This window comes from Leptonychotes weddellii, chromosome 6 (genome assembly GCF_054177405.1).
Source record: "Leptonychotes weddellii isolate Sample4059 chromosome 6, ASM5417740v2, whole genome shotgun sequence".
Taxonomy (NCBI): domain Eukaryota; kingdom Metazoa; phylum Chordata; class Mammalia; order Carnivora; family Phocidae; genus Leptonychotes; species Leptonychotes weddellii.
The window spans coordinates 134,647,811-134,673,337 of record NC_138374.1 but is presented as its reverse complement, the minus strand read 5'-3'; the positions used below and the strand labels follow the sequence as shown (position 1 = coordinate 134,673,337).

The following is a 25,527-nucleotide window of genomic DNA, read 5'->3' as shown; positions in this document are numbered from 1 at the left end:
CCACTCCATGAGGACCCACCCCCCATAGGTAGCACTGTCCCAGCACATGCTGTAAGCACTCATTGTTGACGCCTTCCTTTGTGCGACCACAATGTGCAACACAAAGCTTTATCACAGAACTTATCACATCACACTGTAACTGTCCCTTTGCCTGCTTCACTGACTAGAAGGAACTTGCCAAGGGCAAAGACTTGACTTAGTGAACTTTGTTTTCTCAGCATCTAACTCAATGGCTGGTCTTAGTAGCTGACCTCAGTAGGCACTCAATAAATGCTTTCTACAAGGATGTTGAATGAACCTCTGTTCATTCAGGAAGAGTCCCCTCCTTTTTAAGGGTTCAGGGATTTTCCTACCTCCCTCTCAGATTCAAAGGCAGAAGACACACAGAAACATTTTTCAGACTTTCTTTATTCACCTGTAAAAAACCTCACCCACACCACAAACACCATCACCATCAACACACACACACACACACACACACACACACACACACACGGGCAGACCTAAGATCCCTGTTTCAGTCCCCAGGCTCTAGGGGCCCAGCAGACATCTCATACCAAGCCCACCCCTGCCCACCATCAGGGGCTGTGCCTGGACACCAAAGGGGGGCAGAAGCAGTGTCCCAGGCCAGAGCTGGGTCTTGTGGGGCCCTCGCATGCAGGGCCTGTGTGCCTTCACCCAGCCTTCACAGCAGAGTGGCCTGTTCAGGATGGGGGACTGGCTGTCTGTAGACCAGTAACCGGGCCCTAGTGGCATCTCGGCGGCGCCGGAAAGCCAAGAACTCCTCCCGGAGGGCAGCGCAGCGGGCTTCAGGGCCCGGGGCATGGGCCACGCTCGGAAGGCCGCCCTCCTCCAGAGTCTTCACATCTGCAAGGGGAGGGCAGGACAAGGACAGAGAGAGGTCTGAGGGTCGTTGGCACCACGAAGCCGCCCAGGCCCAGCCGGTGCAGATGAGGCACAGGAGTGGGAGCAAGCCTAGGGCACGGGGCCCGACTGGGACCAGACGGGAACCAGACGGGCAAGACGTGGAACAGCAAGGCCACAAGGCCTCTCTGGAGGGCTCTCACACCTAGCTCTGGCTCAGCTTCAGGTCGGGGGCGAGGGCCAGCCAAGCCCAGGTGCAGAGTCTCCAGCAATTCCATGTCCCCGGGGAACTCTGAGTCCCACTCGTAGTTCTCATCCACAGACGTGTTCCTCCTGTTAAAAGGGACAAATGTTCTGTATTGGGTGGAGGAACTGAAGGTGACCAAAAAAGCCCCAGCCCAGAGTCCCCAAGCTCAGGTGGGGCCATGAGTCCCCTGAAGATCCCTGGACCTCAGCAAAAGCTTCTAACAGGAGACAAGTTCTCCTGGTCCCAGGGTGGGGGTGGAGCCCGGAAGGCACAGGGCATTAGGGGAAGTCTGGGCAGGAACTGGAGCCTGGGCAGGGATGAGCAGGGACTGTCCTCACCTCTTGCTGACTGTCACCACATGCTCCCTCCGGGGCCACCTCTCAGGGCCACTGGCCCAGCTGCTGGTGTCTCCCGGAGCAGGGCTGAGGTAGCTGCCTCCTGCAGAGGGGGCCGTAGAGGGGGGCCGAAGGAACGAGGCGCTGCCCCGCCCGCTGCTCTGGCTGGTGAGGCTGCCCCGAGGGGCAGCAGGGAGAAGGCTTGGCAGCAGCCGGTCCCTCAGCGTCCAGTCAGCCAGTGCTGTGTACAGGGGCTCTGGGGTGGCCCCGGCCCCCGTCACAGCCCCAGGAAGCGCTGCCCTGGGGGACACCGTGTCGGAGTCCAGGGGGTGAAGGAGAGAGGAGGTGGGGCAGGGCCGGGTGTCCATGTAATCTGGGGGTGGAGCAGGAGCGGGCTCCTCGAAAGGGGGCCAGTCCCCATCCACATTCATCTCCCGGAAGAAGGGCAGGCTCAGGTACTGGAGCAAGGGTCCTGGACCAGGCAGAGGGCTAGGTGGGGCTGCGGGAGGGGGCCCCACAGGGCTGATGTCTGCAATGCAGAGGGGCTGGGGCATCCCACTGGGGCTGCTGCTGCAGTCATAGGACCTGACCTGGTGCTGGGCGGGGGTCCGAGGTTCAGCTCGCTCAGAGCCTGACCTTTCTTGGGGGCTCCCCACGTTGGGTCCCATCACAAAGCGGCCATCTGGTCCCCGGCAAATGGGCTCCAGGGGTAAGGGCCCCCGACTAGGCAGAGGATCTGGAGTGGGGCTGGGGGGGCCAGCAGGCTCCCCCCAGAGCAGACTCTGGCGCAGGCTGGGGACTGGGGAACCCTGGAGCTTCAGCTTCGCCACACTATCGGGGCTGCCCGAGCCCGGTGCAGAGCTGGGGAAGGACAGGAGATCAGGCTCTGTGGCAGGGGGCCAGTCCCCCTCCCAGGAACCAGCATCAGGCCTTGAGAAGTTTGCTGCACAACAGAGCAGAGCCAGGGAGAGTACCCGAGACAAGGACCCACACGGTGGAGAGGTGGAGAAGAGGCAGAGGCAACAGTGGACAGGCCCCAAGCTGGGGTCTCTGCACTCCCACCCTCACCTCGTTCTCATTCTGTTCCGCCCCTCCCAGCCCACCCCAAGGCACCACCACGGAAGCCGAGATAGTGGGCGCAGAGGGCAGGCAGAAGGAGGCCGAGGAGGTGGAGAGACTTACTGTGGAGCTGACTTCCCGGGCGGAGAGAAGATAAGGGGCGCATCTGTTCGGGCAGGAGAACCAGAGAGGACACCGGCAAAACTCAGGCCCTCCAGGGCCCCAGGCGCTGAGGCTCAGCCATCGCCCGCTGGCAAGCCCTCCCGCCCCGGGGACTGTGCAGGACAGGACGCACCTGGCCGCGCGCAGAGGGGCCTGGGGGTGGGGCCTTCCACCCCCGGTGGGCGGGGCCTAGGGAGGGCGGGGCGCGGCCTCAGGGGCCTACCTTGGCGGAGGCGCTTGCGGCGGCGGCGGGCTGCCCTGCGCCGGTTGGTCAGGCAGGCGGCCAGGATGCTCACGAGGACAGCCACGCCCAGGAAGCAGACCCCGCCCACCACGCCGGCCAGGACCGGCTGGGGCAGGAGGCCCGGAAGCTGTGTGCGCGAGGGGTAGACCTCCAGGCCTGGGCGAGGGGCCACGAGGGGGGGAGGGGGTCGGTGCCCGCGACAGTGGGCTTGGAGCCCCCCGTGCCCAGCGCTCTGCCCTCCCGCCCGGTTCTCACCGGAAGTGGAGACGTTGGCCGTATTGCTGGGATCGCTGACATAGCTACCCGCGAGGGCCACAAGGCGGAACTCGTACAGAACGTCCTGGGGGTGGGGGTCCAGGAAGGGGGTCAGGGGCCAGCGCCGCCCACCCCAGCCCCATTCAGAAAGACTGCACTTGGGAGGTTAGGGTGGGAAGCTGAGGTCTGGGGACTGGAGCTGGGGCCTGGACAGCCGAGAGGAGGAAGCTCCCTGTGCCCGCCTCCCCCACACACCTTGATGAGTCCTGGCACCAGCAGCTGCATTTCCGTGCCTGCCACGGCCTGGTCTAGCACCTCCCAGCCCTGGGAGTCTTGCCGTCCCTCCAGGACATAGCCATCCAGCGTCTCAGGGACCAGTTCCGGGGGATCCCAATGCAGGAGCACCCCCCGGGGTGTCCTCACTGCCACCAGGCCTCGGGGAGGTGACAGGGGAGGTGGCATCTCAGTCGGCGGAAGCCTGGGGGCAGCTGGTGTGGTGGGAAGCCCTGAACAGGACAGATAGGCATGATGGAGATAGGGCTCCCAGTGCCCTTCCCCTGTCCCCTGACCATTCCACCACATGCCAGCCCTCCAACCCCTCTCTCACCACCACCCCTGCCCCCACCTCCGTACCCAGCCATTCTCCCAGAGCCCCTAAAGACGAATCTGGATCTTGTTCCACAAACTCCTGTGGACCCCAAGGGGCCCGGCACCTCTGACCCCTCCCACCCAGGTCATCCCACCTCCGGGTTTTCCCTACCAGTCCTTTCCCACCCTGTCAGCTGCTCTCAGGGCAGAGGTCTCTCACCTTCAGGGGCAGACAAGACGATCTCGCTGAAGGGCCCACTCCCCAGCTTGTTCTGAGCTAGGACACTGAACTGGTACTGGGTATGGGGCTGCAGGCCTGGCACGAGGAGGTAAGCAGCCCCCACAGGCACTGCCAGGGACACCCAGTCATGGTGGGTTCTGTCAGGACGCTTGGCCCTGGAGGACATGAGGAAATGGGGGCACCTCATGAACTAGAAGGGCCAGGAAGGTTTGGAGCCCAGAGATCTGACCTGTCCCCTCCCCTCAGCCTTCCGGGGTCTCAGGACCTGGGCCCTGAACACCTCAGATCCCCTGGAAATAGGGCAGAGTTAGGGCAAGGCTGGGCTGGAGGGGTGGGGGAAAGGGCAGAGGGTCAGATGGAATGGGGGGGGGGGGACAGGAATGGCAGGGGCAGGTCACTCACAGTGGGGTATACCAGACACTGAATCTCTGCAGATAGCCACCATCAAAGCCAGGCTCCCAGGAGACATTGGCACCCTTGGGCAAAGGCACCACGGACACATTGGTGACAACATGGGGGCTGGTGCCTGGGGAGGGGGAATTGAGGGAGGGATGATGGTCAGGGCCCTGAGGGAAAGTGAAGAGCTAAGGGGAGTCCCAGGGCCTCTGACCTCTACCTATCATCCCAGCTTCCCTCAACCACCGTGCCCACGAGGACCTCCAAAAATCATCCCCCCATCTCCTGTCCCACACGGTTTCCTCTAGCTCCCGGCCGGCCCTCCAGCCACTAACCCAGCACGTAGACATGTGTGGAGGTGGCCACTCGGGCCACAGCGTTGCTGGCGGTGCACTCCCAGCGCCCATGGGCCTCCTTGGTCAGTGGCCGCAGGATGAGGCTACTGTTGCTGTCTACCTGGGCCTGGCCCTGCAGCCCCCGGCCCACCTACAGAACCACTGGTCAGCCCTGAGGACACACGCAGCCACCCCTCACCAAGGGCAGCTCCAGTGTCCTCCCCACCCTGCCCCTGACCGCCCCCTCCTTCCCACAGAATGACCAGGGGCAGGGAGAAGCAGGGGCGTAGTGGGCGTGAACGCAGGCAGAGCAGGATCGCGAGCCTTACCTTGGCCCAAGAGATAGCAGGAGGGGGGTCTCCTTGGGCTGAGCAGGGGATGAGTAGCTCTCGCCCTACTTCTTGGAAATATTCTTCCTTGGGCCGTTCTAGAAAAGCTGGGGGAGCCTGCAAGCCAGATCTGGCATTGGGAGGGGCCTCTCACCCTGCTATCTAAGGACCACACTCCTCTCTCGGGGGGGCTCCGGTCACACCCCATCTCAGGCCCCATCTCCCTACCTGTAGTCTCTGCTCCCTGGCAGGGCTGAAGGGAAATGGGGGGCTGCACAAGGACTTGGGGGCTGGGAGGCCTCTCTGGGGATGTATAAACCTCCACAGAACTTCCACCCTCCCCTCTGCTACTCACCCCTCCCCCTCCAGAGAGGCCAAGGTTAATGAGCTGGACCGGCGGGGTATCTTACTTTGGGGATGTGTGTGCCTCCCATCCCACCTCCCAGCACCATCTCTGCAGAAACCTCTGGGACGGCGTCTGGTAGCTACGACTGTGCCCACCGTGGGAAACAGACTCGGAAGCCCCTTCCCACGCTGACTGTCCCACCCCGTGGTCGGCCGGCGTCAGCCAGGGCGCGTCCCCAGCCACCTGGCCCAGTGCTGCTGGCCCGGCCACAGCCTCACCTTGAGCAGCACGCGGGTCACCGGGGAGGGCCCTGCGGTGCCGAGACTGTTGTAGGGCGTGCAGGAGTATTCTCCCAGAGCATCCTCATTCCCCAAGGCAATGATCAGTGAGCCCTCCGGGCCCTGGGACCAGCCAGGGAGCTGGAGGGAAGAGGAGAGGAGATGGCCACTAGTCAAAGCAACTGGGCAGGGGCGGGAGAGGGAGAAGAAAGGCGCCTCCCTGCAGAGGACTCCTCCTCCAGGCCTGACCCCTCTCTGAACTCGTCCTTCACTTCTCTTTCCGGGGGCGCCCCCTGGAGCTGAGCCCTGGTAGGGGGCTCCTTGCCTGCTGGGGTGTCCCCCACCTGTCTTTCCAGCACTCCATGATGAAAGTCAGCATCTTCCACGCCAAAGCCCTTCCTTTCCCTATTTCTGTGTTAAGGGCCTCACTGTCCCTACTAACCACAGACTCCTAACTCCCCACTCCCCCATCCAAATGCTCACCAGCTCTGTCCTCTGGGAAGGCGTTTGTCTAGGCGTCAAGCCCGTCCACCCCCATGACCTCCTCACCTCTCCCCTGGACCTTCTCAACAGCCTCTGAACCCCTCTCCCTGCGTCCACTCTGTCCTCCACTCACTGACAGACTCAACTCCTGCTCCAAGCTCCAAAGCTATCGCACCTCTGCTCAGACAACTGCCTGCACACTTTTTTTTTCTAACGTTCAACAAAAATGTACTGAGTCCTATTGCGGAAGCCCTGGGGGGCACTGGGATTCAAGGACGCGGTGGTAGCCCACGCAGAATGTGTACTCTTTGAAGACAAACAAAGATTGCCTGGGAACGAGGGAATAGTCACTTGGCATCCACAGTGCTCCCTTTTGGCCCCAACCTGCCCCGTGAGCTTTCTCGGTAGCCTCATGTCCCCACAGGCACTGTGACCCCCCCCAACTCGACAGAGCGTGTGCGCTGTCCTACCCCTCCAGGCTGTGCCCTCCTTAAGGACAGATGTGGTGCTCCTGCTCTCCGAACAGCCCACACAGCCCCAGGGAAGAAGCGTGTCCCTAGTGGCCGACCTGAATTCCACGGAGCTAACCCCAGCCCAGCTGTCCTGACCAGAACACCAATCCATGCCCTTCCTTCCCCCGGCCCGAGGCCCCTACCTTATCCAGTTGTAGGGCCTGCCCGTCCTTGGTCCAGCTGACAAAGAGCAGTGGGGGGTTGGCACGGACGGGGCACCGGATCACCCCCCGCATGCCTATGGGCAGGGGTGTCTCAGGAGGCATTGCTGTCACCTGGGCTGGGTCTGGGGGGGCGGGGGAAGCAGTGGCAGATTGGAGGGCAGGAGCTCAACCTGGCCCAGGGGAGGGGGAGCAGGCTGGGGAGGGAGCTGGGTCAGGCTTACAGAGCACCGTGAGGTAGGCGGACGCCGAGGGTGGGCGCAGGAGGCCGTTGCTGGGCACACAGGTGTAGCGGCCCGAGTCATCGGGCTGGGTGGCCTGCAGCCGCAGGCTGCCGTCCACCAGGATCCGCACTCGGGGCTGCAGGCGGCTGCAAAATGGCACATGTGGGCCGGGCTCCAGGCTTGCTCAGCTGAGGGGCTCCTCAAAGGCTGCCTACCAGTCCCCCACCCACCCCAGAGCCCCACCTAATGTGGAATACATTGGTGCTGTCCTGGAACCAGCTATAGGTGAGGTTAGTGGGGTACGCCTCAGCCCGGCAGGCCAAGGAAACATCCTGGGAGGCATTGACCGTGCTGTTCTTGGGGGGCACCACGATGACTGGGGGACCTGTGGGGGGAGCACAAGAGGAGAGAGGGGCCTCAGCCCACAGCCCTCCCAGAACCCTGAGGTCACTTCTGCAGTTCTTCCCGGATCTGCCCTTGGAATACAGAAGGGGCTGTTACAGGGCGTCGGGGAGCTGCAACAGGCCCTAACCCTGTAGGTGAGAAAAGTTCCTTCTCTCCCCCAGACCAGCTCCCCGTCCCTCCAGGAACACCACCATTCACCCAGGTTCCCCTGCCTAGAAGCTGTGTGTTCAGGCACCATGCATGTAGTGTGTGTGCATGTGCTTGTGTGTGTGTGTTGGGGGGGGGGAAATCGGTTTTATTCTCTGCTCACTTACTCTTTACATCCCTCATCTGTCACATCTGAAGTCACCTCTGTGCGTCCTACCCTACTGCAGATACCCAATACCTTACCCTAAGATACTGCAGCAAGCCCTGACCCCGGCTCCCCCATCTCTGCCACTCCAGTGGCCATTCGTGCAGAAATGCCCCCTTTGGCCACGGAACGCTCCTGCTCAAGAACTCACAACTGCTCCCGGCCTGGCCAACCATTAGAGACTCTTTCAGGTCACTCTGGGCAGCGGGCTCTGTCCCGTGCCAGCCTCATTCTCACTGCCCTGCCTCTGCTCTCCGAACCCCGTCCAGAATGCTCTTCCCACAGAGTCTGGGCAGGCCACACAGTCTCTCCCATCTGCTGCTCCACTGCCCTCACCCCTTCCCGGGCCCCGCTGCGCCAGCATCAGTCCTAAGAGGTAACGATTCGAGCTGGCGTAAGCACGTTGCCGCACCATCTCTTTTAATCCTCACCAGCGCCTTCTGTGGGAGGAATTACTGTCTCTCCTTCACAGATGAAGAAATGAAGGCTCAGAGGCCGAGAAGTTTGGAGCGCTGCCCAAGGTCAGCAGGGTAGGCAAGGCTCGTTGGGCCTTGGGGCCGCCAACCGACTTCGCCCGCCCCCAGTACCAAGGAGAGCGACACTTGGCTCGGTCCTCCCCGCAGCAGAGTCCAGGCCCTGGGGCTCAGCTTTCCTCAGAAGGACTTGGGCAGGGATTACTAAGTGCTGATCACTGTGCTCGGTTAAATTCTTGTAATAGTCCTAAAATGCAGATCTGAACCTCCTTATATATAGACGAGGAAACTGGGGTCGGGGGGGGTCACACACCACACTGCTGGGTGCTAAATATCTACTTGTCCATTCACTGATCCTTTTAAAATTAAGATGCTGGTTTTGGAGCACCAGCCTGCATTGGGAGCTCCCTCTGTCTCCACACACCCGTCCCCACTCCTGCTGTGTGCACCCCCCCAGCCACAGGTCACACAGGTCACAGGCCCGGTTCCCAGCCCTCCCCACCGGACAGCACCTAGCACCAGCAGCTGGGTGGCGTGGGAGGCGCTGCCCTCGGTGCTGGAGGCTTGGCAGGTGTAGACTCCGGAGCTGCCTCGCTCCACCCGTCGGATCCACAGCGTCCCATTCTGCACCTAGGGTAGGAGGGGATGAGGAAGGTCCCACGGGCCTCCCCTCCCCTCCCGCCCCTTCCCTCGGGCGGCCTCAGACCCTGCACCCCCGAGGCTGACCGGCAGAGGGAGGCAGCACGCCAGGCCCAGGAAGCCAGTGCAAAGCCAGTCTCCCAGCATGGCCTTTGCCCCTGTCCTCTAGCCACCACCCCCACCCCCGCCCCCAGGCCTCCACCTGCCCCTCACACTCTAACTACTCCCCTGCCTAGCCCAGGACTCACCTGCACCTGACCCTGGCCTTGGCCAAGGTCCTGTCCTCGGAGCTTCCAAGTCACACGCGGCTGTGGGCTGCCGCGGGCCACACAACGCAGGGTCACAGCCTCCAGTTCCCGAACTTCCAGCACCTGGGGAGGCGTCTCCAGGAATTGAGGGGGTGCTGCAGAGAGAGAGGCATCAGGGGGTGCCAGATATCAGTCCAAAGAGCAGGGTCCGAGGGCCAAGGCGGCAGGTCAGCCCGTCAGCCCAGGGCCACCCTGCTGCACTCGGGGCCAAGCGAGGAATGCGCCAGCCCATCTCTGCACAGGCCTGTAGAGTTGGCAACGGGAGCCGCACACGGGCCGGGGGCTGGGCGGGGGCAGCTAGTGGCCTCTGGCACTGCTCTGGGAGACTCTGCTTTGCCCCTATCTGTGGCATGATCCAGTCTCCACAATGAAATGGGAATGATTAGGACGGACATCCCTTCCTTCTTGGGGCTGAGAGAGAATTCATGAGGTACTGGGTTAAAAGGTGTTTTGAAAAAGCAACATGCTGTGTATATCAGTGAGCTATGTCTCAGTCCAGGCCCAACTGCCCCCGTCCCGTTCCCCTCTCCTGGCCAGAGAGGCAGGAACAGGGAAGACGGGAACAGAGCCTAGCAGGCAGCTGGGACTTAGACTGAAGAACTGGAAGGGCCGGCGTGGGGGTGGGAGGGGTAAGATGCAGACAGCAAGCCAGCAAACAAGGGGTGTCAGCAAGAGTGGGGCATGGGAACCACACCCCACCCCCAGGCACAGGTCCCCATCATGCTGCTCTCCTCCCTTCTCCACCACCTGCTCCCAGCTTCATACAATTCACTGTGAGGTGCACCCAGGAGCCGTTAGCCGAGTCGTCCTCAGGGCTGTGCTGGTCCAGGAAGAGCACTCGGCACTCGTACCAGCCCTGGTCTTCCGCTCGGAGCCCCTCGATCTGGAGAGATGCCCCCTTCTGCAGCCGGATTCGCCCTGGGAGAGGAGCCCCAAGGCCCTGGTCACGCTGGTTATTCTCAGAGCTCAAGAACAGGCCCAGTCTCCTCCAGTTACCCTGATCAAGTGGGGCCTGGCCCGGAGAGACACAGTGGGGTTGGGGTCACTGAGGGCAGATCCCTCCATTCAGCCCCGGGTCACCTCTGCCTTTCAGCAGCTGGGATCCAGTTTAGGCAAAGAAAAACCCAGAGTGGCAGCAGGTGGACGAGACACTCCACTGAACCGCAGGGGGATTCAAGGGCTCTTGGGGTAGGGGGGTTTAAGAGCCATACTTAGTCTCCCCGTGATTCTTACAGGACCTGCCCCACCCCACGACTCTTTATAGGGGCAAGGTCTGGCTCCCAGAGTACTCCTCCTGCCAGAGGACGGTCCCTGGAAGCCTCAGCAGTGTTTGGGGCCCTGAGCAGGGACCCAGACCTCGCCTCCTAAAGCCCCTAATCCGTCGGGGCTATTATCAATGGCCTAAGCGCCTTAGGGTGGCCAGAGTCCAGCCCAGCCAGGCAGCAAGGTCAGCAGCCTCCTCACCCCATCCCCTCACGCCCCAGGGCACCCAGGCCCCGGCTGGCTGGCCACGTGGAGCTTCACAAAGACACATAGCCCAGCACAGGCAGACACACATGTCCACCCTCAGTCAGCATCCGGCACACCACCAGGCTCAGACGGAGGCCGCCCCCACAAATCCCTCAGCACACTCCCCACACCACTTCGGGTGTCCCTGGCAGGGCGGCCTAGTGACAGAGGCCCGCACTCGGGAGCCAGAGAGACTCCCTTGGACAAGTTAGCCAGCTTCAGTTTCATCTGTAAGAGAGGGAAGGCAAATCTGGACGGGCTGGAGCTCAGGGAACACGGGCCTCAGCAGGTGCTCACATATTGTTGAACAAACACATGAGCACAACATTTGAAATCAGAAGCTGGACTCGAGCTTGACCCTGCCCCTTGCCTGGTAACACATCCTCTCCTTTGCCCCCAGCAGTGGCCAGCTCCATGAGGCACCAAGCTGCCCTACCAGAAACCTGGGACCGCCTAGACTCCTACCCGTTACCTCCCACACCTATGTGTTCAGTAAATCTTCAAAATTCTGCCTCCTCAATATCTGTTTCTTCTCCAGCATCCTCACCTTAGTGTGGTCCCATAGCACCTCTCCCCTGAGTTACTCCACAGCCCGCTAGGTCGTCTCCCTGCCTTGAGCCTACCTTCTGTTACTTCTGTTACAAGCATCAGTCCACCACACCTTGACCTTTGATGCGGACGGATGAGATTTTCTAAATCTTTGGGGTTACACAAAACCACTGCAGCTCTAAGCCAAGTCCCTTCCACGTGCCCACACCAACCGTCCAGACAGAGGCCCTAATCGGCCCTTCCTAATACTAGAAATTCTGACGCTGTGTGTCTGCTTCTCTTCTACCTCTAGGGTGATCTTTCCAAAATATAATCGAAGCCTGCAGTGCTCCTAGTGCTGTCAGGGAGGAGGAGGAGAATGATCCCATTCAGGCTGGCCTGGTGACCTTAGGCAAGGGACTTTCTTCTTCCAAGGATGAGGTCCAGGGGTGTGGATTCTCCAGAATGGGTGTGGACTAGGTACCTCAAGGGCTAGGTGTTGAAATCCCCACCCAGGAGATAAGCCTAGACTTTGCAGGTAAATATTTAACATAATCACACTCCTCTGCCCCGCTTCGGGATTCCTCCGTCACCCTAATCGGCCTGGCCACAGAGCCCTGCAGAGGCCAGCATATGACCTCTCCAAAGTGCCATAAGATAGCAACTTTTCACGATGGCGACCCTCACGTTCTACAGGGAAGGAAGGAGAGAGAAGGGAGACTGAGCACTGAACCTGGACCACGGGCATTAAGTACCAGCACCATATTTAATCCTCCCAAGATTTCATTTAGAGGAAAGGACCCACAGGGCCAGAGCCTGGTGGGCTCCAGACCTCCCGCAGGCAGGGGTGTGTAAAGAGAGCAGGAGACCCAGACTCTGCTCTCAAGTTCTCGGAAGGCAGAGAACCCACACTCACATACATGTACAGTTCACATACACACAGTTCAGGAAATGGTGCTTGCCGTGTCCAGATATTCCAAGGACCGCCGAGCGAGAGGAATACTGAGGGCTTCCAGGGACCACGGGAGGGTAGCAAGGGGAGATGACTGGAGAGAGCAGGGGTTCTGAACAGAACAGAAAGTTGTGTGCTTTGAACCACACAACTCAGGGCAGAGAGAAAACCCATGACTTTCTGCCACGCGGGCTACCTTCAAACTCCCGAGAAAGACAGCATGAAAGTCAAAGACCAAAGACCAAAGACCAAAGCCGGCGCCTGGATTAGAAGAGCAGGTCCCACCCGGGGAGGTGACGTAAGTAGCCAAGACCGCCATCCCTCTGGGCTCTGGGGCCACGGAGGCACCCCGTGTGGGCTCTGTGCCAGGGGACTGATAGACGGTCGCAGCCTTCCTCCCGGATGCCCTCTCAGCCTGTCCATACCGCTCTTTCCCACTCTGTGCTAGTCTGTAAATCCCGGCTCCTCCACCAGATGGATTCTGGAGTCCTCAAAGATGGGAAGCTTTGGTCACAGGCGCAGTCCCTCCCACATTCTAGGCCACAGGCCTCACACACTGGTCCGGGACCATCTCTCCTTCGCTTGCCCAGAGGGCTTATGACAGGACAGCATTGTCCTTAGCAACCTCCACCTCCTGTTGCCTAGCAACCGCAGTTCCCGTCCCCTACACAAAGGCTGAGAGGCCCCTTCCACACTGGGAGGCAGTAAGAGAGTTAATGGGTGCGGGCGGGGGGCGGGGGGGCCTCCCCCCGGGGCCCTGACTCCCCAGACTAGCGCTGGCCAGACCAGGAGCTCCAGACTGGGGGCAGGGGTGGACACAAAGGGCAGGGTAGGAAGAGCCCCAGGGGTGACTGCTCACAACCCTTGCAGCTCCAAGGAGCAAGAGAGAGAAGGGAAACCCTCCGGTCACAAAGTTCCCAGCCACCCAGTGGCTTGTCGGCTGGAGGAATCCCAAGCCAGGACGGAGGGTAGAGAGACAGTTTCACATACCCCAGGAAAAGCCCTCTCCCTCCACCGCCCCACCTGCACCTGCTCCGTCCTCACGCAGGGAACATTCTGTAGTGGCCCAGCCTCCGCCCCAGGACCCAAACTCCTCCGGGCCAGGCTGCAGAGGCAGGGAGGGAGGGCTGGTGGGCACAGCTGTTTTTCCCCCACTGTCCTAATTGGGGCCTGCTTTCATCAGCTCTCACAGGGCCTGTGTAGACACATACGCTCCCACCAGGCTGTTTGCCAACAACTGCCCCCAGTTTGAAAATAAACTCTTCCTTTGGCAGCACCTGCCTGAGCTCAGCCTGCCTCTCAGGAAGAGCTCAGCCAATCCTAGGGCTGCTCTCAGGATTCAAACTCAAGAGGGAAAAGGTGGGGGTCTCCTCCCCCACCAACGTTGCCCAGGTGGCCTTTCCCGGGTTTCTCTCAGAAGAAGAAGGCACAAAGACTGTCTTGCAGAGGAGCCCCAGCCCCCACCTTGGGCCCTCCCACACACTGCCCTCTGAGGCCTGCAGAAAACCTGCTTAGATTAAGGATCCATCTGGGATTAGGAAGAAACCAAGCCCTCTGAGGGAGCCGGCCAGCGGGGGCACAGAAGGCATAGAAGGCGGCCCCTCGGAGGCCTATACACTAGTTTAAATCCGGACAGGAGCCACCTGAAGCAGGAACCCAGCCTGGCCCCATCCATTCCCTGATCTTTAGGGAAACTGGCCCTCACCAACCCCCGCCTCCCCACACACATGCTCTTCTGTACTCAGACCAGACTGAGCCCCCACTGGAGAAGCAGATGGGTCACAGACCCACCCACCCTGCTGCCCATCAGCCCACTCCCGAGAGGCCTAGAACCTCCCAACTGGCATTTGAGACAGTGGGGGGTGGGGGGAAGCAGAGCAGTAAAGAAGAGGTCTTGCCCTCCACCCCCAGCCCACCTTCTTTGGTGCGTTGGTAGCACCCCCCAACCTCCCACCTGAGGACAAGTCTTACCCACGTAATCAGGGTCGATGCGGGGAGAGTAGAGGCCGAACTGGATGAAGATCGGAAGCAGGAATCCAAAGCGCAGCCACTCGATGACATGCAGGGGGGGCCGGCCAGCCGGGGGCAGCAGGTCACAGCCCAGCACCGCACTCTCGCCAGCCTGGCCCACCACTGACTCAGCCTCAGGCTTCCCTCGACCTGCAGGGTGGGGCCGACAGCAGGGACCCCAGTCAGGGCTGGGAGAGGATGCTCCTCGCGGGCTCTGAGGGCTCCCCAGGACTTTGTGAAGCGACTGAGAGAATCCTCCACTTCTCCAGAACCAGCCCTATTCCCCCTCTACCCCTCCTGGGGAATGTCCCCCATTCCAAGGCCAGCGGGGAGCTCCTGAGCCCAGGGAGTCCGGCTCACCGTCAGCCCCCTGGCTGATGATCAGGCTGAGGATGACCACACTGAGGCACCAAACCATAGCCCAGCTGCCTGCTCGCCCGGCCCCTCCTATCCACGGGGGCCCAGATGGAGGGGCCCGGGGGTGTCCACAGCCCAGCAAGACCCACAAAGCCTTCTGATCGGTGGCAGGTTTCAGCTCTCACTCTTCTGGACGATTAGGACTTGGCTCACATAACACCTGAAGAAGCCGCTCCCCGGAGCACCACCAGATCTAAATGCAAAATGCAAGGCAACGTACAGAGTTGGCCAATACTTGGGACGAGAAGAAACCCCACAGTTACAGAAAGGCCAGGAGAAGAGCAAAGGAAGAGAGAGAAGAGCAGATAAGTAGGGGAGGTGCACAGAGACTAGAGATCCTGCCAGCCTAGGGAATAAGGGCCCCCCAGGGCCGGGGTGGGAGCGCTGGAAGAGCCCGGGAGCACTAGGTGGGGAGACCTGACAGGTGAGGACATGGGGAGGGTGGGGCAGAGGAGGAGGAAGATCTTAAGAAAGGCAGAGGAACTCCAGGGAAACTCGGGGTTACTTAAGTGCTCAGAAAGCTGAGCTGGGATGGAACTGGGGTTCCTATCCACTTGGAAAAAGATGTGTCAGGAAAATGGGAGATGAAGAGGCCCCGTGGCTCAGCCTCTGTGCTCCTTCCTTAGTCCTGCTGCTAATAACAAGATTGCAAGGTAGAATGGGTACCAGCGCCTCCACCCCACAGTGACAAATAAGGACCCCCAGGATCCCAGACAGGCTTGCTCAGGGGCACCGAGCCAGTGAAGGGCAAAGCCTGGATCAGAACCCCCACAAAGCGGCCCCCAGGGAACCCACACGCACAATTCCTTGCCCATTTCCCCAGCCACTGTGAACCCTGGAAGCTGGAAACCTTGCATCTCTTTCTCCACTCAGGCTCTCAATACTGCTCGGGCAGTAAGTGAGTCAGGCACTGGGAGAAGAGGGGCGGCCTCCCCAACCCGCTGGAAAGCACCGCCCCCCCCCCCCAGCATCCTCCAGGTCTGGGCAGGTCCATGGGCAGGCGGCTGGTACTACTTTTCCTTCATGATGCTGCCAGGCAGCCCTCCACCATGACCCAGGTGCCTCACCCCAGGGCTTCCCATTCACTGTCCTCCAGTGACCTGGGGGCCCAGGGTTTGCCAGGCTTTCCCTTCCCCAACCCTAGAGGCAAGACTCAGAAGCCAAAAAGCCTGCGAGTCCCTAGGGTGTACAGAGTAAGCCCTGGGGCATGGATGGTAGGAACCCTGGCTGCTCCAGCCCCAGAGCATCTAGGGTAATCACAGTGGGCTGGGGGCAGGGGTGCGGCTGCCTTGGGTGGGCCCCGCAAACCCAACTGGACTTTGCTCTGTGGTCTCCACCCCACTCCAGATCTCCCAGTTCTGGATTGGCCGTAAACCATCCTCCAAGTCCCTCAGCCTGACCCCGGCTTCTACTTGGGGGCCCCGTGTATGGAACTGACAACTCACCAGCAAACATTCCCCCTTGCTTCCCTCTGCCCCCAGCCAGCGCTCCCATTCTTCCCTGACATCATTTTCCAAGTGGATAGGAACCCCAGCTCCCTCCCGGGTTTCCCCCGAATTCCTCTGCTTTTCCTACATCTTCCTACTCCTCTGCCCACACCCCTCACCATGTCCTCACCTGTCGGGTCTCCCCAGCAAGTGCTCCGATTCCAGCTACCCCTACTTCTCACAGTCCCCCCCAAATTCCCAGTTTCCACCCCTGATCTCCAACTGCACCAGGTCCTCCGCGCTTCAAGGAACTCCCTTCCTGTCTCCTCCAGAATCCCCATCCTCCCACTTCTCCCATCCTCTTCCCCGGAATCTCCCTCCCAAAATTCTCCGGCCTCAGCCCACAGTACCCCTCTGATACCCCACCCCAATTCCCTGCTCCGGACCCCTGAACTCTCCCTTCCGGAACCCCCCAGGACCCACCCCCTGCACAGACGCGCGCGCGCGCGGACACAAACACACACACACACACACACACACACACACACACACACACGCATGCACGCGCACGCGTTACCTCCAGACGCCTCCGGGTCTCGGGGAACCCCCCACCACCCGCCCACCAAAAAATCCCACTTCACTCCCCAGAACTCTAGTTCTGCTCCCCAAAGAATCCCACGGTGCCCCAGCCCCCGCTTGCTCCGCGCCCCCGGGACTCCCGAGCCCCGCCGGCCGCCGTCCCTGCCCCCGGAGCGCCCCCGCCCTCACCTGCCCGGCGCCGCGCGGCCCGGCTCCCGCAGCCACACAATAGGGGGCGGGCCCGCCTCCCGCCCGGCGCCCTAGCGCCCGCGTCGCCCTGGAGACCGCCGCGCCCCGCCCGCCGCCGAGGGGGCCGACCGGCGGGGCGGGGCGGCCGCGACCCCCGAGCGGCCTGGGAGTTGTAGTTTCGGGAGGGCGGGACGCTTGGCCGCGGGCTCGGGTCGCCCCCTGGCGGAGCTCCGTGCGTCAGGCGCCAGCCGGGGCTGCGGCCGCGCAGGACCCGGGCCCCCGGTGGCCGGAGCCGGCCCGCCCCCGTCCCGGGCCAGCCGCCCGCGAGCCCCGCCGTCCGCGCTCCGCCGGGGAGAGCCGCGGGGCCCACCGCCGAGCCGGGGCCGGAGCGCCCGGCCGGCAACAGGACCCCCAGGGGATCCGCGCAGCTCGAGGGCCCCGGGCTCGCCTCCCCCGCCCCACCCCCGCCGCCACCCACCCGCTTCTGCTGCAGCCCGACTGGAAATACCTGTCTGCGCTGGCGAGCTCCCAGGTCCTGCCCCGGCGCCTCCCACAGGGTGCCGAGGGGACCGTGCGCCCGGGCCGAGGCTGCCACGTCGCCCCCGCTGCAGCTCCCAGCGCCAGCGACCCAGCGAAACAGGCCCAGGGGGGCAGGACGAGAGGCATCCTGACGCGGGGCATGGAAAGATCGCCTGCTGAACTCTGCAGGGTGCCATCCCCTGGACTACAGGCTTTGTAGCTCTTAGGTCCCCTGGGCCGAGACCCTGGGAAGTAGGCACGGCTCTGCCTTACTAATGAGAAAATGGGGATTTGCCCCAGCCTTTCCATCTCGGACTGCGCAGAGCTGAACGCACACCGACCTGGACTTCATGAAACCCACTTCCTTTGAGACTTAAGGCCAGAAGATATCTGGCACTTCTGCCCCTCAGAGCTTTCTCCTTGGTCAGCTGGGGGCCCCCTTAGGGATATAGGGTCGTCATGCCTTCCTCAGCAGGCTTAAGCAGCCATATCTGTCCAGGTCCTCCCCGTTCACTGCCCTCACCCCAGTCTGAACTCCTGTGACTCCAAAGGAGCCTCCCAGGCAACTGATTCATGGAATCATGGCCTCAACTTCTTCCAAGAGAGACCCTGCAGGATGCACTGAACCACTCCAGGATCCCAGCCACATCCTCCTTCCAGGTGGCCCCTGGCCCCATCGGCCCACATCCTGGGCCAGGAAGCTCACCATCCCCCCTAGTAATCCATTCCATCCTTAGAGACAGACTGCTGGAAAGTTCTTCCAGGTGTGAACAGCTGGGGGCTTCTTGCCACAGCCTGAGATGAAAATGTGACGGGAAAGGGTGAGAAGGAGGGGAGGCAGGAGCCGTGGTGTGGTCTCTCCCACCATCCCTCCAGCAAAGTGTCCCAAAGTGGCAGCTTCCCGCATTACTTGACCAGTTCACAGACTTACCTGGCAGTGATGAGACTGTTCGGAGCACAGGTTAGGGGACACCATGCGAAAGCCAGGCCAGGCTTTACCCCGTGGCCCCTCACTAGCCAGCAGGGAAGATCTCCCTCCCCCCCAGGTGGGATCTGCACACCTCTGATCCGAAGGTTCACTTCTGCTCTTTCCAGTGTTTTTTGAGGAAGAGCTAATTTCGTTTGGTTGTTAAAATAACTTTTTGTAAACTTGGGATTTAGAATAACTTTCCATTTTTAAAAGTTTACGATATGGTCATCCCCCCCCCCCACCACCACCGAATGCTTATTTTGTGAATTGTATTATTATTGTCATTTTGGTCTGATTCTGAAGTATCTTATGGGCTTTTGGGAAAGAACAGGAACCTAGCCCTGAAACTTGTTACGTGTGTCAGAAGTGAAACTTGATAAACATAGTCCCTGAGGCTCAAAATTAAGATTTTCTTCTGATTCGTCCTTGATCTGTGATTGTAACTCTCTGGGAAAGTGTGTTCAACCAACAAACTAGGATTTCATGTAACCCAAGTATCAACCGGCCCACGTATTTTCAACTCGCTGACAAGAAGGTCAGACAATGTGGTCAGTTCCAGGGACACTGCTGACCCCTGGGAGCACTCGCCCTATCACCCGGTGTGGTCTCTCACAGACTGTCCCCTCGCCGCGGGCGTGCCTGTCTTCTGTCCCCGTGAGGCTGTAGGTCCAGGAGGGTGTGGCGCTTGTCTCGTTCGTGCTTGAATGCCCCCACAGCCCTGAGTCCGTCCAAGGGGCCCGGCCTCTCCAGACACGCTTCTTACCTCCGCCTTTGTCCCCACACCGGACGTGGCCTCGCGGCCCTAGAAGTCACTGTGCTCTCCCACAAACCAGTGTCTTCCCATTCATCTTCTGTCAGGCGAGAACGTCCCTTCCCGGGACTCCCTGCTAATCTGGGGTCAGAATTGTGTTCACCTCTTCTTCCTCCGGGGCACGGTCCCGCTCCTCCCACCGGGCCCTCACCTTCACCCACGGCGCATGTCACACCCATGTCACACCTCGTTGTAATTACATCTTCACACACCGCAGGAAGACTTCCTTGAGGGCAGGCAGTGTCCTTCCTGCCCCTGCAGTACTAGCCAATGCCTGACTCTTAATGGATCCCTAAATAGTACCCTCCCCCCCACCCCATTCCCACCCCCCTTTGCTTCCACCTATTTCAAAGGACAGGCAAACGTTGCAAAGTGCTACCGGGTGATCATTATCCTGGCTTCCTGCAGAGGGAGAGGCCCCGGGCCTCCCTGAGCTGCAATTCCACCTTCTGAGGGGCTCTGCCTTCCTCTTCCAGGTTCCCCCTGGACGGTCTGGGGCCTCAGCCCTTCTCTGTTCAGAGATGGTGGGAGAAAGACTTGGCCAGCTCCCAGGGAGAGCCCTGGATCAGCTGCACAGGGAACGTCCATCTCTTTACTCACTTTCCGTGGGCCTGACCCTGAGATACAGGAAAAACCACCGGCCCCGCATGTCTTCCCAGTCAGCCTCCAGAAACGGATTACAGGAGCTAGGGGAATTGGGGCTGCAGGCTTGGCCCTGAACCTCAGGACTTTTTGAAGGTGGGCCTTCTTGGGGGGCGGGGCAGAGGTGCAGAGAATCGGCCGGCCTCGGGGCAGCAGGGACTGTCTTCCAGGGGGACAAGGGCTCAGGCCCTCAGGGGGTAGTAGAGTTGATCTGTTGCCCACCTGAGGAGCTCTTTGGGGACTGGTTTCCCAACCTCACCAACTCCTTCCCAGGCCCCAAGGGGCTCCATCTCCTGCATAGAAATGGAGGAAATCCCTGCTCGCCTCCTGGCCCTGCTTCCTTTCCCGTCTGGAACCCGGAAAGAACCCTCCTCCCGGGTGTCCTAGTGCCTGGCCCACTTGTCCTGTCTTCCCAAAAACAGTGTCCTGGGTCCCCACAATTCCCCTATGCATCCCACTGCCCCTGCACAGCCCGATAATCCTTTTCTTGGAAGTCACTTTGGAGATCAGCATCCTTCTCACTGAAAGAGGGGAAGACAAGCAGGAGGAACGTCAGGCATTCTGCCACTGGCCCTCCCGTAGTCCCTCAGCCTCCACGGAGATTCCCAGGGGGAACCAGCCAGCCCTCCTGCGCCTCCATAGCCACCTTGCTGTAAGAGCCCACTCAGGGCCACCTACGCCCGCCTCTCCTTCAGAGCGCTCCTTGTAGAAAGGGACCGGAGCCTGAATGGGTGTTTGCTGAACAAAGTGTCCCAGACGAGTGGCAGAGAGGGGCCCAGAGCTCCTGTGATCCCACCCAGGGCTCTCCCCATGTCCTACACCACCTCCTGCAGCTCACTGACTACCTATGTGTCCTGTCACCTGGTGGCCTCCAGTGCCCTCCCCTCATGCTTCCCCACCTGCCCGGCCTGCATAACACCCACAAGACAGGGTCCGGGGACGATGACCAAGACAGGGCTCAGCAGGCCCAGGTGAGGGATTCAGACTGCTGGGGGGGATCAGCGTAAGGGCCTTGGCCCGGGATGGGTATGTGGGGAGGGGATGGGCATGCACTCAGGACAAGAGTCCAGAGAGAAGGTTTGGGACATGGAAATCTGAAGAGGCCAGGACAGTGATACTAACCACGAACGGCGGTCAGGGGTCCAGACGTCAGCTACCGGTCCAGCCGAGTTGTCGTCCGTCTGCGGCCGGCCCCAGAGGCCCAGCGCGGCTAGCGTCAGGCAGACACGAAGATGACTGAGGGTCATCGGGCTTGACTCAGCCCCTGGGGAGGACGAAGGACAGCCCAGGACGCTGGACACGTCCCTGTGCCTCACAGTCTGCACCGAGCCAGGGCGGAAGCCGAGTCTGAGAGCAGAGGAGTCTCAGCGGGAAGACCCCCGCCCTCCGTGGCTGCTCAGTGCTGGGAACTCTCCTGCTTAGGGGTCACAGACTCAGTTTGGGTCACAGGGATCGCTCACTTTGTTGTTGGAAGTGTACGTGTTACGTGTGTTGGTGGGAATGGGATAGGCGTTGAAGAATAAATACTGTTGTGAAGGGGGCTTTGGACTCACTCTCCTTAGCAGAGGCAGTGTGGAAAGCACAGGGACTGGGGGGAGGACACCTAGAATGGAAGGGAAGTCGGGGAAGCAGGTTTGTGAGTCACCCGGCGAAGGACCAAACACAGCTACTCCAGAGTGGCTGTCACCTGATAGGACTTTATTGCCAGAGAATCATGCCCCCCGACCTGAGGAGTATGGCCCTTTGGATACCCACCCCGCTGCCCCCTGGGAGGAGAAGCCCCCAGGTGGGGCGGGGGAGGACTCCCCAGGGGCTGGGGAGAAACAGTGCTCAGGACAGGGGTCCCCAGGGGCGCTCAGGCCAGGCTGGGGCGGGGCTTCTCCTTCTTCTTCAGTCTGAGTCTGTTTCTCTTGAGCTTCCTCATCCTTGGCGTTTGGCATCGTTTCTGGGCTCGGATGAGCCAGAGCCCCGCGGCCAGAATTACGACGAGCAAGAGAAGAAGCAGTCCCTTGGCCAAGAGGCAGAAGTAAGTCTCCTTCCCCGAAGGAAAGCCGGGATCTGGGACAGAAGAAGGGAGAGGGGGGGGGGGTCCCCTCGCCAGGGGGAGGGGAAGTCCGGATTTGGAGGCAGACACCCAGCCCAGATCCCACAGAGGGGTCTCAAGTTCACAGTCAGTTGATATTCCTTTGCCAGTGTCTCTGGACCTATGTGTTCTGCTCACAGAAGCTCAGGAGCTGAGATGCGAGGAGCAATCTCAAGCTGAGCGAGAGACTCGAGAACCTTTGGAAGGTGGGAGCACCAGCCCCCGCCCCAGTCCAGGGGACAAGGCCCCATGGGGAGGAGTGCGGGTCTGGGTTCCAGGTACACACACCTGGGAAGAACGGGGGGAGGGTGGTGGTAGCCCGGAGGCCTGCGGTCGCTCGGGGGGTGTCCCCGGGGGCCTGGTACCTGCACAGAAGGGCCCGGCAGGGATGAGGCGGGAGGCGATGCTGCTGACGGGGTTGCTGGCCCTGCAGGTGTAGGAGAGGGCATCGTCCCCAGGCCGCCAGGATGTGCTGAGGGCAGAGCTCTCGTGGACTGTGTCCATGCCATCCTCCCAGGAGATCCAGCTGTAGGTCACATCCAGGCCTGCCTTCTCCACAGAGCAGGTCAGAGATATATTGCAGCCATCTTCCTGAGCAATCTCAAAGTTCACGGTGACACGAGGCTCCGACAGCCGTCCTAGATGAAGGAAGGACATGAAGACCCTCCAAGTAATCAGGGGTCGGATCTGTTCTCTTAAGGTCCTCAATCCTGGCGTGACGGGTGTGCCTTCTGAAGGTCTCTTCACATAAACAGAAACTAACATAACCCAGCCGCCATAAAATCTGGTGCCAGGGGCTCCCGGCAGCTGCTAAGGCAGAGAGAGCTGCCTACGGCATTTTCTACGTGCCCCCCCATGTCCTTGCTTTCTCTCCCTCACCTGTGCACCCCACCTTCCTCCAAACCCCATTCTGCCTCCTTGATCCCAGAAAATATTATCACACCTCCTGGGGGCATTTATAGTTTAATCAGTGTCTCTGCAAGATTCAAGTTAGAATATCAGTCAGTGTCACAGGCACTGAGAAATCTGGCTCAGGCAGAGAGGAGATATTGATTAGTAGCCCTCCCATGGCACAGGAGGATAAAAGGCTCGGGAATAAAGATGGCATCCATCCCCAGGATGCAGAATCTCAGTGGGGGAGAAGGGGCCCTGGAGGTCTGCACACGAAGCTCCGGACCCCTTCCACTCCATCAGGAAGGTCCAGGGGAGCAGCCTGCGTGCCCAGGGCCTCACTGATGCGGGTCACTCCGCCTGCGGCCGCAGCTCAGACACCACGCTTGGGCACGCTGGAGACCGTCGGCCTTCCAGTCCCCGCCCCTCAAACCATAACTCAGTCCCGAGACCACCGCTCCTTTGTGTGCAAAGCTCAGGAGAGCCAGAAACAAGCAGCGCTAGAGTTCCCAGCCTCGACTCACGGTAGACACGTAGATTGTAACGCTGCATGGTGGAGATCTGCGATGTCCTCAAGTTGACCTGAGCCTGGTACAGCCCTGAGTCCTCCCAGCTCAGATTGTTGATGTGCAGGGAGTAGCTGGGGTCCAGGAAGCTCACTCGGCCCTCGTATCGAGGGTTGGTCACCATGACGGTAGCCGGCTGTGTCTCTTTCCCCGGAACCACGGTGGCAAGCCTTACATAAGAGAACCAGATGATGTTCTCAACCTCTTCATCGGCTGGTATTTCCAGGCGGAGGCTGATGGACTCCTGAAGGACTGCAACTACTTCTTCTGTATCCACATCATCTCCAGAATACCCTTTGGCTGCAGAAAAAGGAAGAACAGATGGAAACAGCCCAGCTCGTGTCTCCGGGCTGCTGAGCCTGGCGGCGGGGCACTGATGTGGGCGCACCGGGCTCCACCACGCGGCTTCCGTGGCCCCGTACTCCATCCTGTGCTCCATCCCGCGCCCAGCTGCCTCTCTGGCTCTCCGCTGCACCTGACCTGAGCACCTACCAGGGCTTGGCTTCTGGCTGGGCCCTCACCCTCCACATTTTTCCTTCGCCGTTGGCTGCGGTGGGCTGGTCCCCCTTCTATATTCCAGGCTTCCTCACCTCTTGGCCCTGCACCGAAGCCACAGCCTATTCTCTCTACTGCACAAGAGCCAAAGCATCCAGCCCCAAGCCTTGCTAGCCCAAACCGCGGCGGGACAGGAGAGCAGAGGGACGGAGACGCTCCCATCCCAGGACTGCCCTCTCTCTCTCTCTCTCTCTCTCTCACCTGCCTGGAGCCGCAAAAGCAGGAGCAACCACAGAAGGGCCCCCATGTCAGCAGCCCCGTGCCCCAGTAGGTTGACCTGCTCGGCCCCCAAGCCAATGAAGAAGACAAGCTGTCAGGAAGCTGCTGGAGACAGTGACTGATTGGCAGTCTCTAGGAGGGGAAATGCTTCTCAGCCCCCAGCAGCCTCCAACTTCCTTCATCCCCACTAAGCCCCTCCCTGTCCATCTTGGGAAGTTCTCTCTCCGAGCCTGATGGCCCAGCTGGTTCACCCACTGACTCATGCTTCCTGTTCATCAAACACCGCTCAGATCCTACTTCCTACAAGAAACCTTCCTAGACGCCCTGCCCCCTGTGTTCCCAGACACCCCGCCGCTGCCCCACCTGGAGCTCTTGGCCCTCAGCATACTCTGGGTCAGCTCTCTCTTGGCACTTCCTATATTGCTATGATCCTTTGACCTTATAAGCATTTTGGTCTCCCCAGATGGACTCCGTCTTTTGGGACATCTCTGTATGTCCCATGCTAGACGCATGTAGCACCCAATTGGTATTTCTGGAATAGATGAATAAATGAAGTAGTCCTATGTTAAGCTTGCTAGGTTCCCACTTGAGAGACTATTCAGAGGAAGAAAAATTTTAATAACCCCCTTAAAAACAGCACACTTTGGGCCTGAGAACCCATCTAGGTTGTTAATATTATGGAAAGACTAACTTGTTCTGTGAGACTATGACGTGGACCAAAGCTGGAGGAGATCCAACAGTGAGTGCTGCCCAGGACACCGTGGTGGCCTTGGGAGGCACCAGTCTCCATCGCTGGTGTTCAAGCTAACACGGGCCAGTCTTGGATCAGTGGGTGTCTACAGCATCTCTGGCATCGGATGGGTACTCAGACAGGAGAACCTTTACGTTTTTTCGAATACTCAATCCTACGGGTCTGTGCTGTGATCAGGAAGCAAGAGTGAAGCCTTCAAGATAGATGATACCACAGAGGCAGATCTATCAGCCCCGGTCCTGTGGCAGCACCTCATATCTTCAGGGTATCAGATTCAGCACCCATCAGATACTTACTGAGCAGCATCCATGGCCCAGGCACTGTCCTAAATTCTGAGGGATTAGCAGTGACCAAGAGCTTTAGATCATGACTTCGAGGAGATCAGGGGCTAAGATCTGACTGTGGACAACTAACTGCGAGTTTGATGAGTTTCACCCAAGGACTCATCTGGGGAGCCGAGGACAAGGGGATTTAGCAAATTTGAAGTCAGGAGGTCAGAGAAAGCCTTCCAGGAGAAATGACCTCCAGGGTACTAGGATCTGCTGAGTGAAGAAGAAAATGAGGTGGGCGGTTCTGAAAATTCAATTTGGGAGCGTCAAACCTCGGAGATTGTGGGGTTTTTTTAAGTGTAGATGAAAACTTTCTTATGTAGTCTTCCTATTTAAAAAAAATT

General features: G+C 60.1%; 2 protein-coding genes across 2 annotated transcripts; both read right to left on the bottom strand.

The window, feature by feature from the left end:
* Positions 1–390: 390 nt before the first annotated feature.
* IGSF9 (immunoglobulin superfamily member 9) lies at positions 391–16,933 on the bottom strand. Its single transcript, XM_081825351.1, has 21 exons — positions 16,848–16,933; positions 14,596–14,845; positions 14,197–14,385; positions 10,002–10,154; positions 9,177–9,331; positions 8,802–8,919; positions 7,303–7,444; positions 7,060–7,205; positions 6,818–6,960; positions 5,680–5,820; positions 5,056–5,172; positions 4,727–4,877; positions 4,398–4,521; positions 3,975–4,150; positions 3,422–3,672; positions 3,167–3,251; positions 2,891–3,067; positions 2,629–2,671; positions 1,450–2,307; positions 1,070–1,197; positions 391–867 (listed from the first exon to the last, which is right to left on the bottom strand). The coding sequence occupies exons 2-21, from the start codon at positions 14,651–14,653 to the stop codon at positions 686–688; spliced, it is 3,537 nt and encodes a 1,178-aa protein (XP_081681477.1). The 5' UTR covers positions 14,654–14,845; positions 16,848–16,933; the 3' UTR covers positions 391–685.
* Positions 16,934–21,466: 4,533 nt separating this feature from the next.
* On the bottom strand, positions 21,467–24,266 carry SLAMF9 (SLAM family member 9). The gene is made up of 4 exons (XM_031018126.2): positions 24,086–24,266; positions 23,288–23,629; positions 22,238–22,510; positions 21,467–21,847 (listed from the first exon to the last, which is right to left on the bottom strand). The coding sequence occupies exons 1-4, from the start codon at positions 24,129–24,131 to the stop codon at positions 21,645–21,647; spliced, it is 864 nt and encodes a 287-aa protein (XP_030873986.1). The 5' UTR covers positions 24,132–24,266; the 3' UTR covers positions 21,467–21,644.
* Between the last annotated feature and the right edge of the window lie 1,261 nt (positions 24,267–25,527).

Coding starts and splice junctions, on each gene's coding strand:
- IGSF9 (XM_081825351.1), bottom strand. CDS start 14,653: ATGGTTTGGTGCCTCAGTGTGGTCATCCTCAGCCTGATCATCAGCCAG. Junction 7,445..8,801: donor CACCCAGCTGCTGGTGCTAG/GTGCTGTCCGGT, acceptor CTCCCCCCACAG/GTCCCCCAGTCATCGTGGTG. Junction 6,961..7,059: donor CGCCTACCTCACGGTGCTCT/GTAAGCCTGACC, acceptor CCGCCCCCCCAG/ACCCAGCCCAGGTGACAGCA.
- SLAMF9 (XM_031018126.2), bottom strand. CDS start 24,131: ATGGGGGCCCTTCTGTGGTTGCTCCTGCTTTTGCGGCTCCAGGCAG. Junction 22,511..23,287: donor TTACAATCTACGTGTCTACC/GTGAGTCGAGGC, acceptor TCCTTCATCTAG/GACGGCTGTCGGAGCCTCGT. Junction 21,848..22,237: donor TGCCGGGCCCTTCTGTGCAG/GTACCAGGCCCC, acceptor CTTCTGTCCCAG/ATCCCGGCTTTCCTTCGGGG.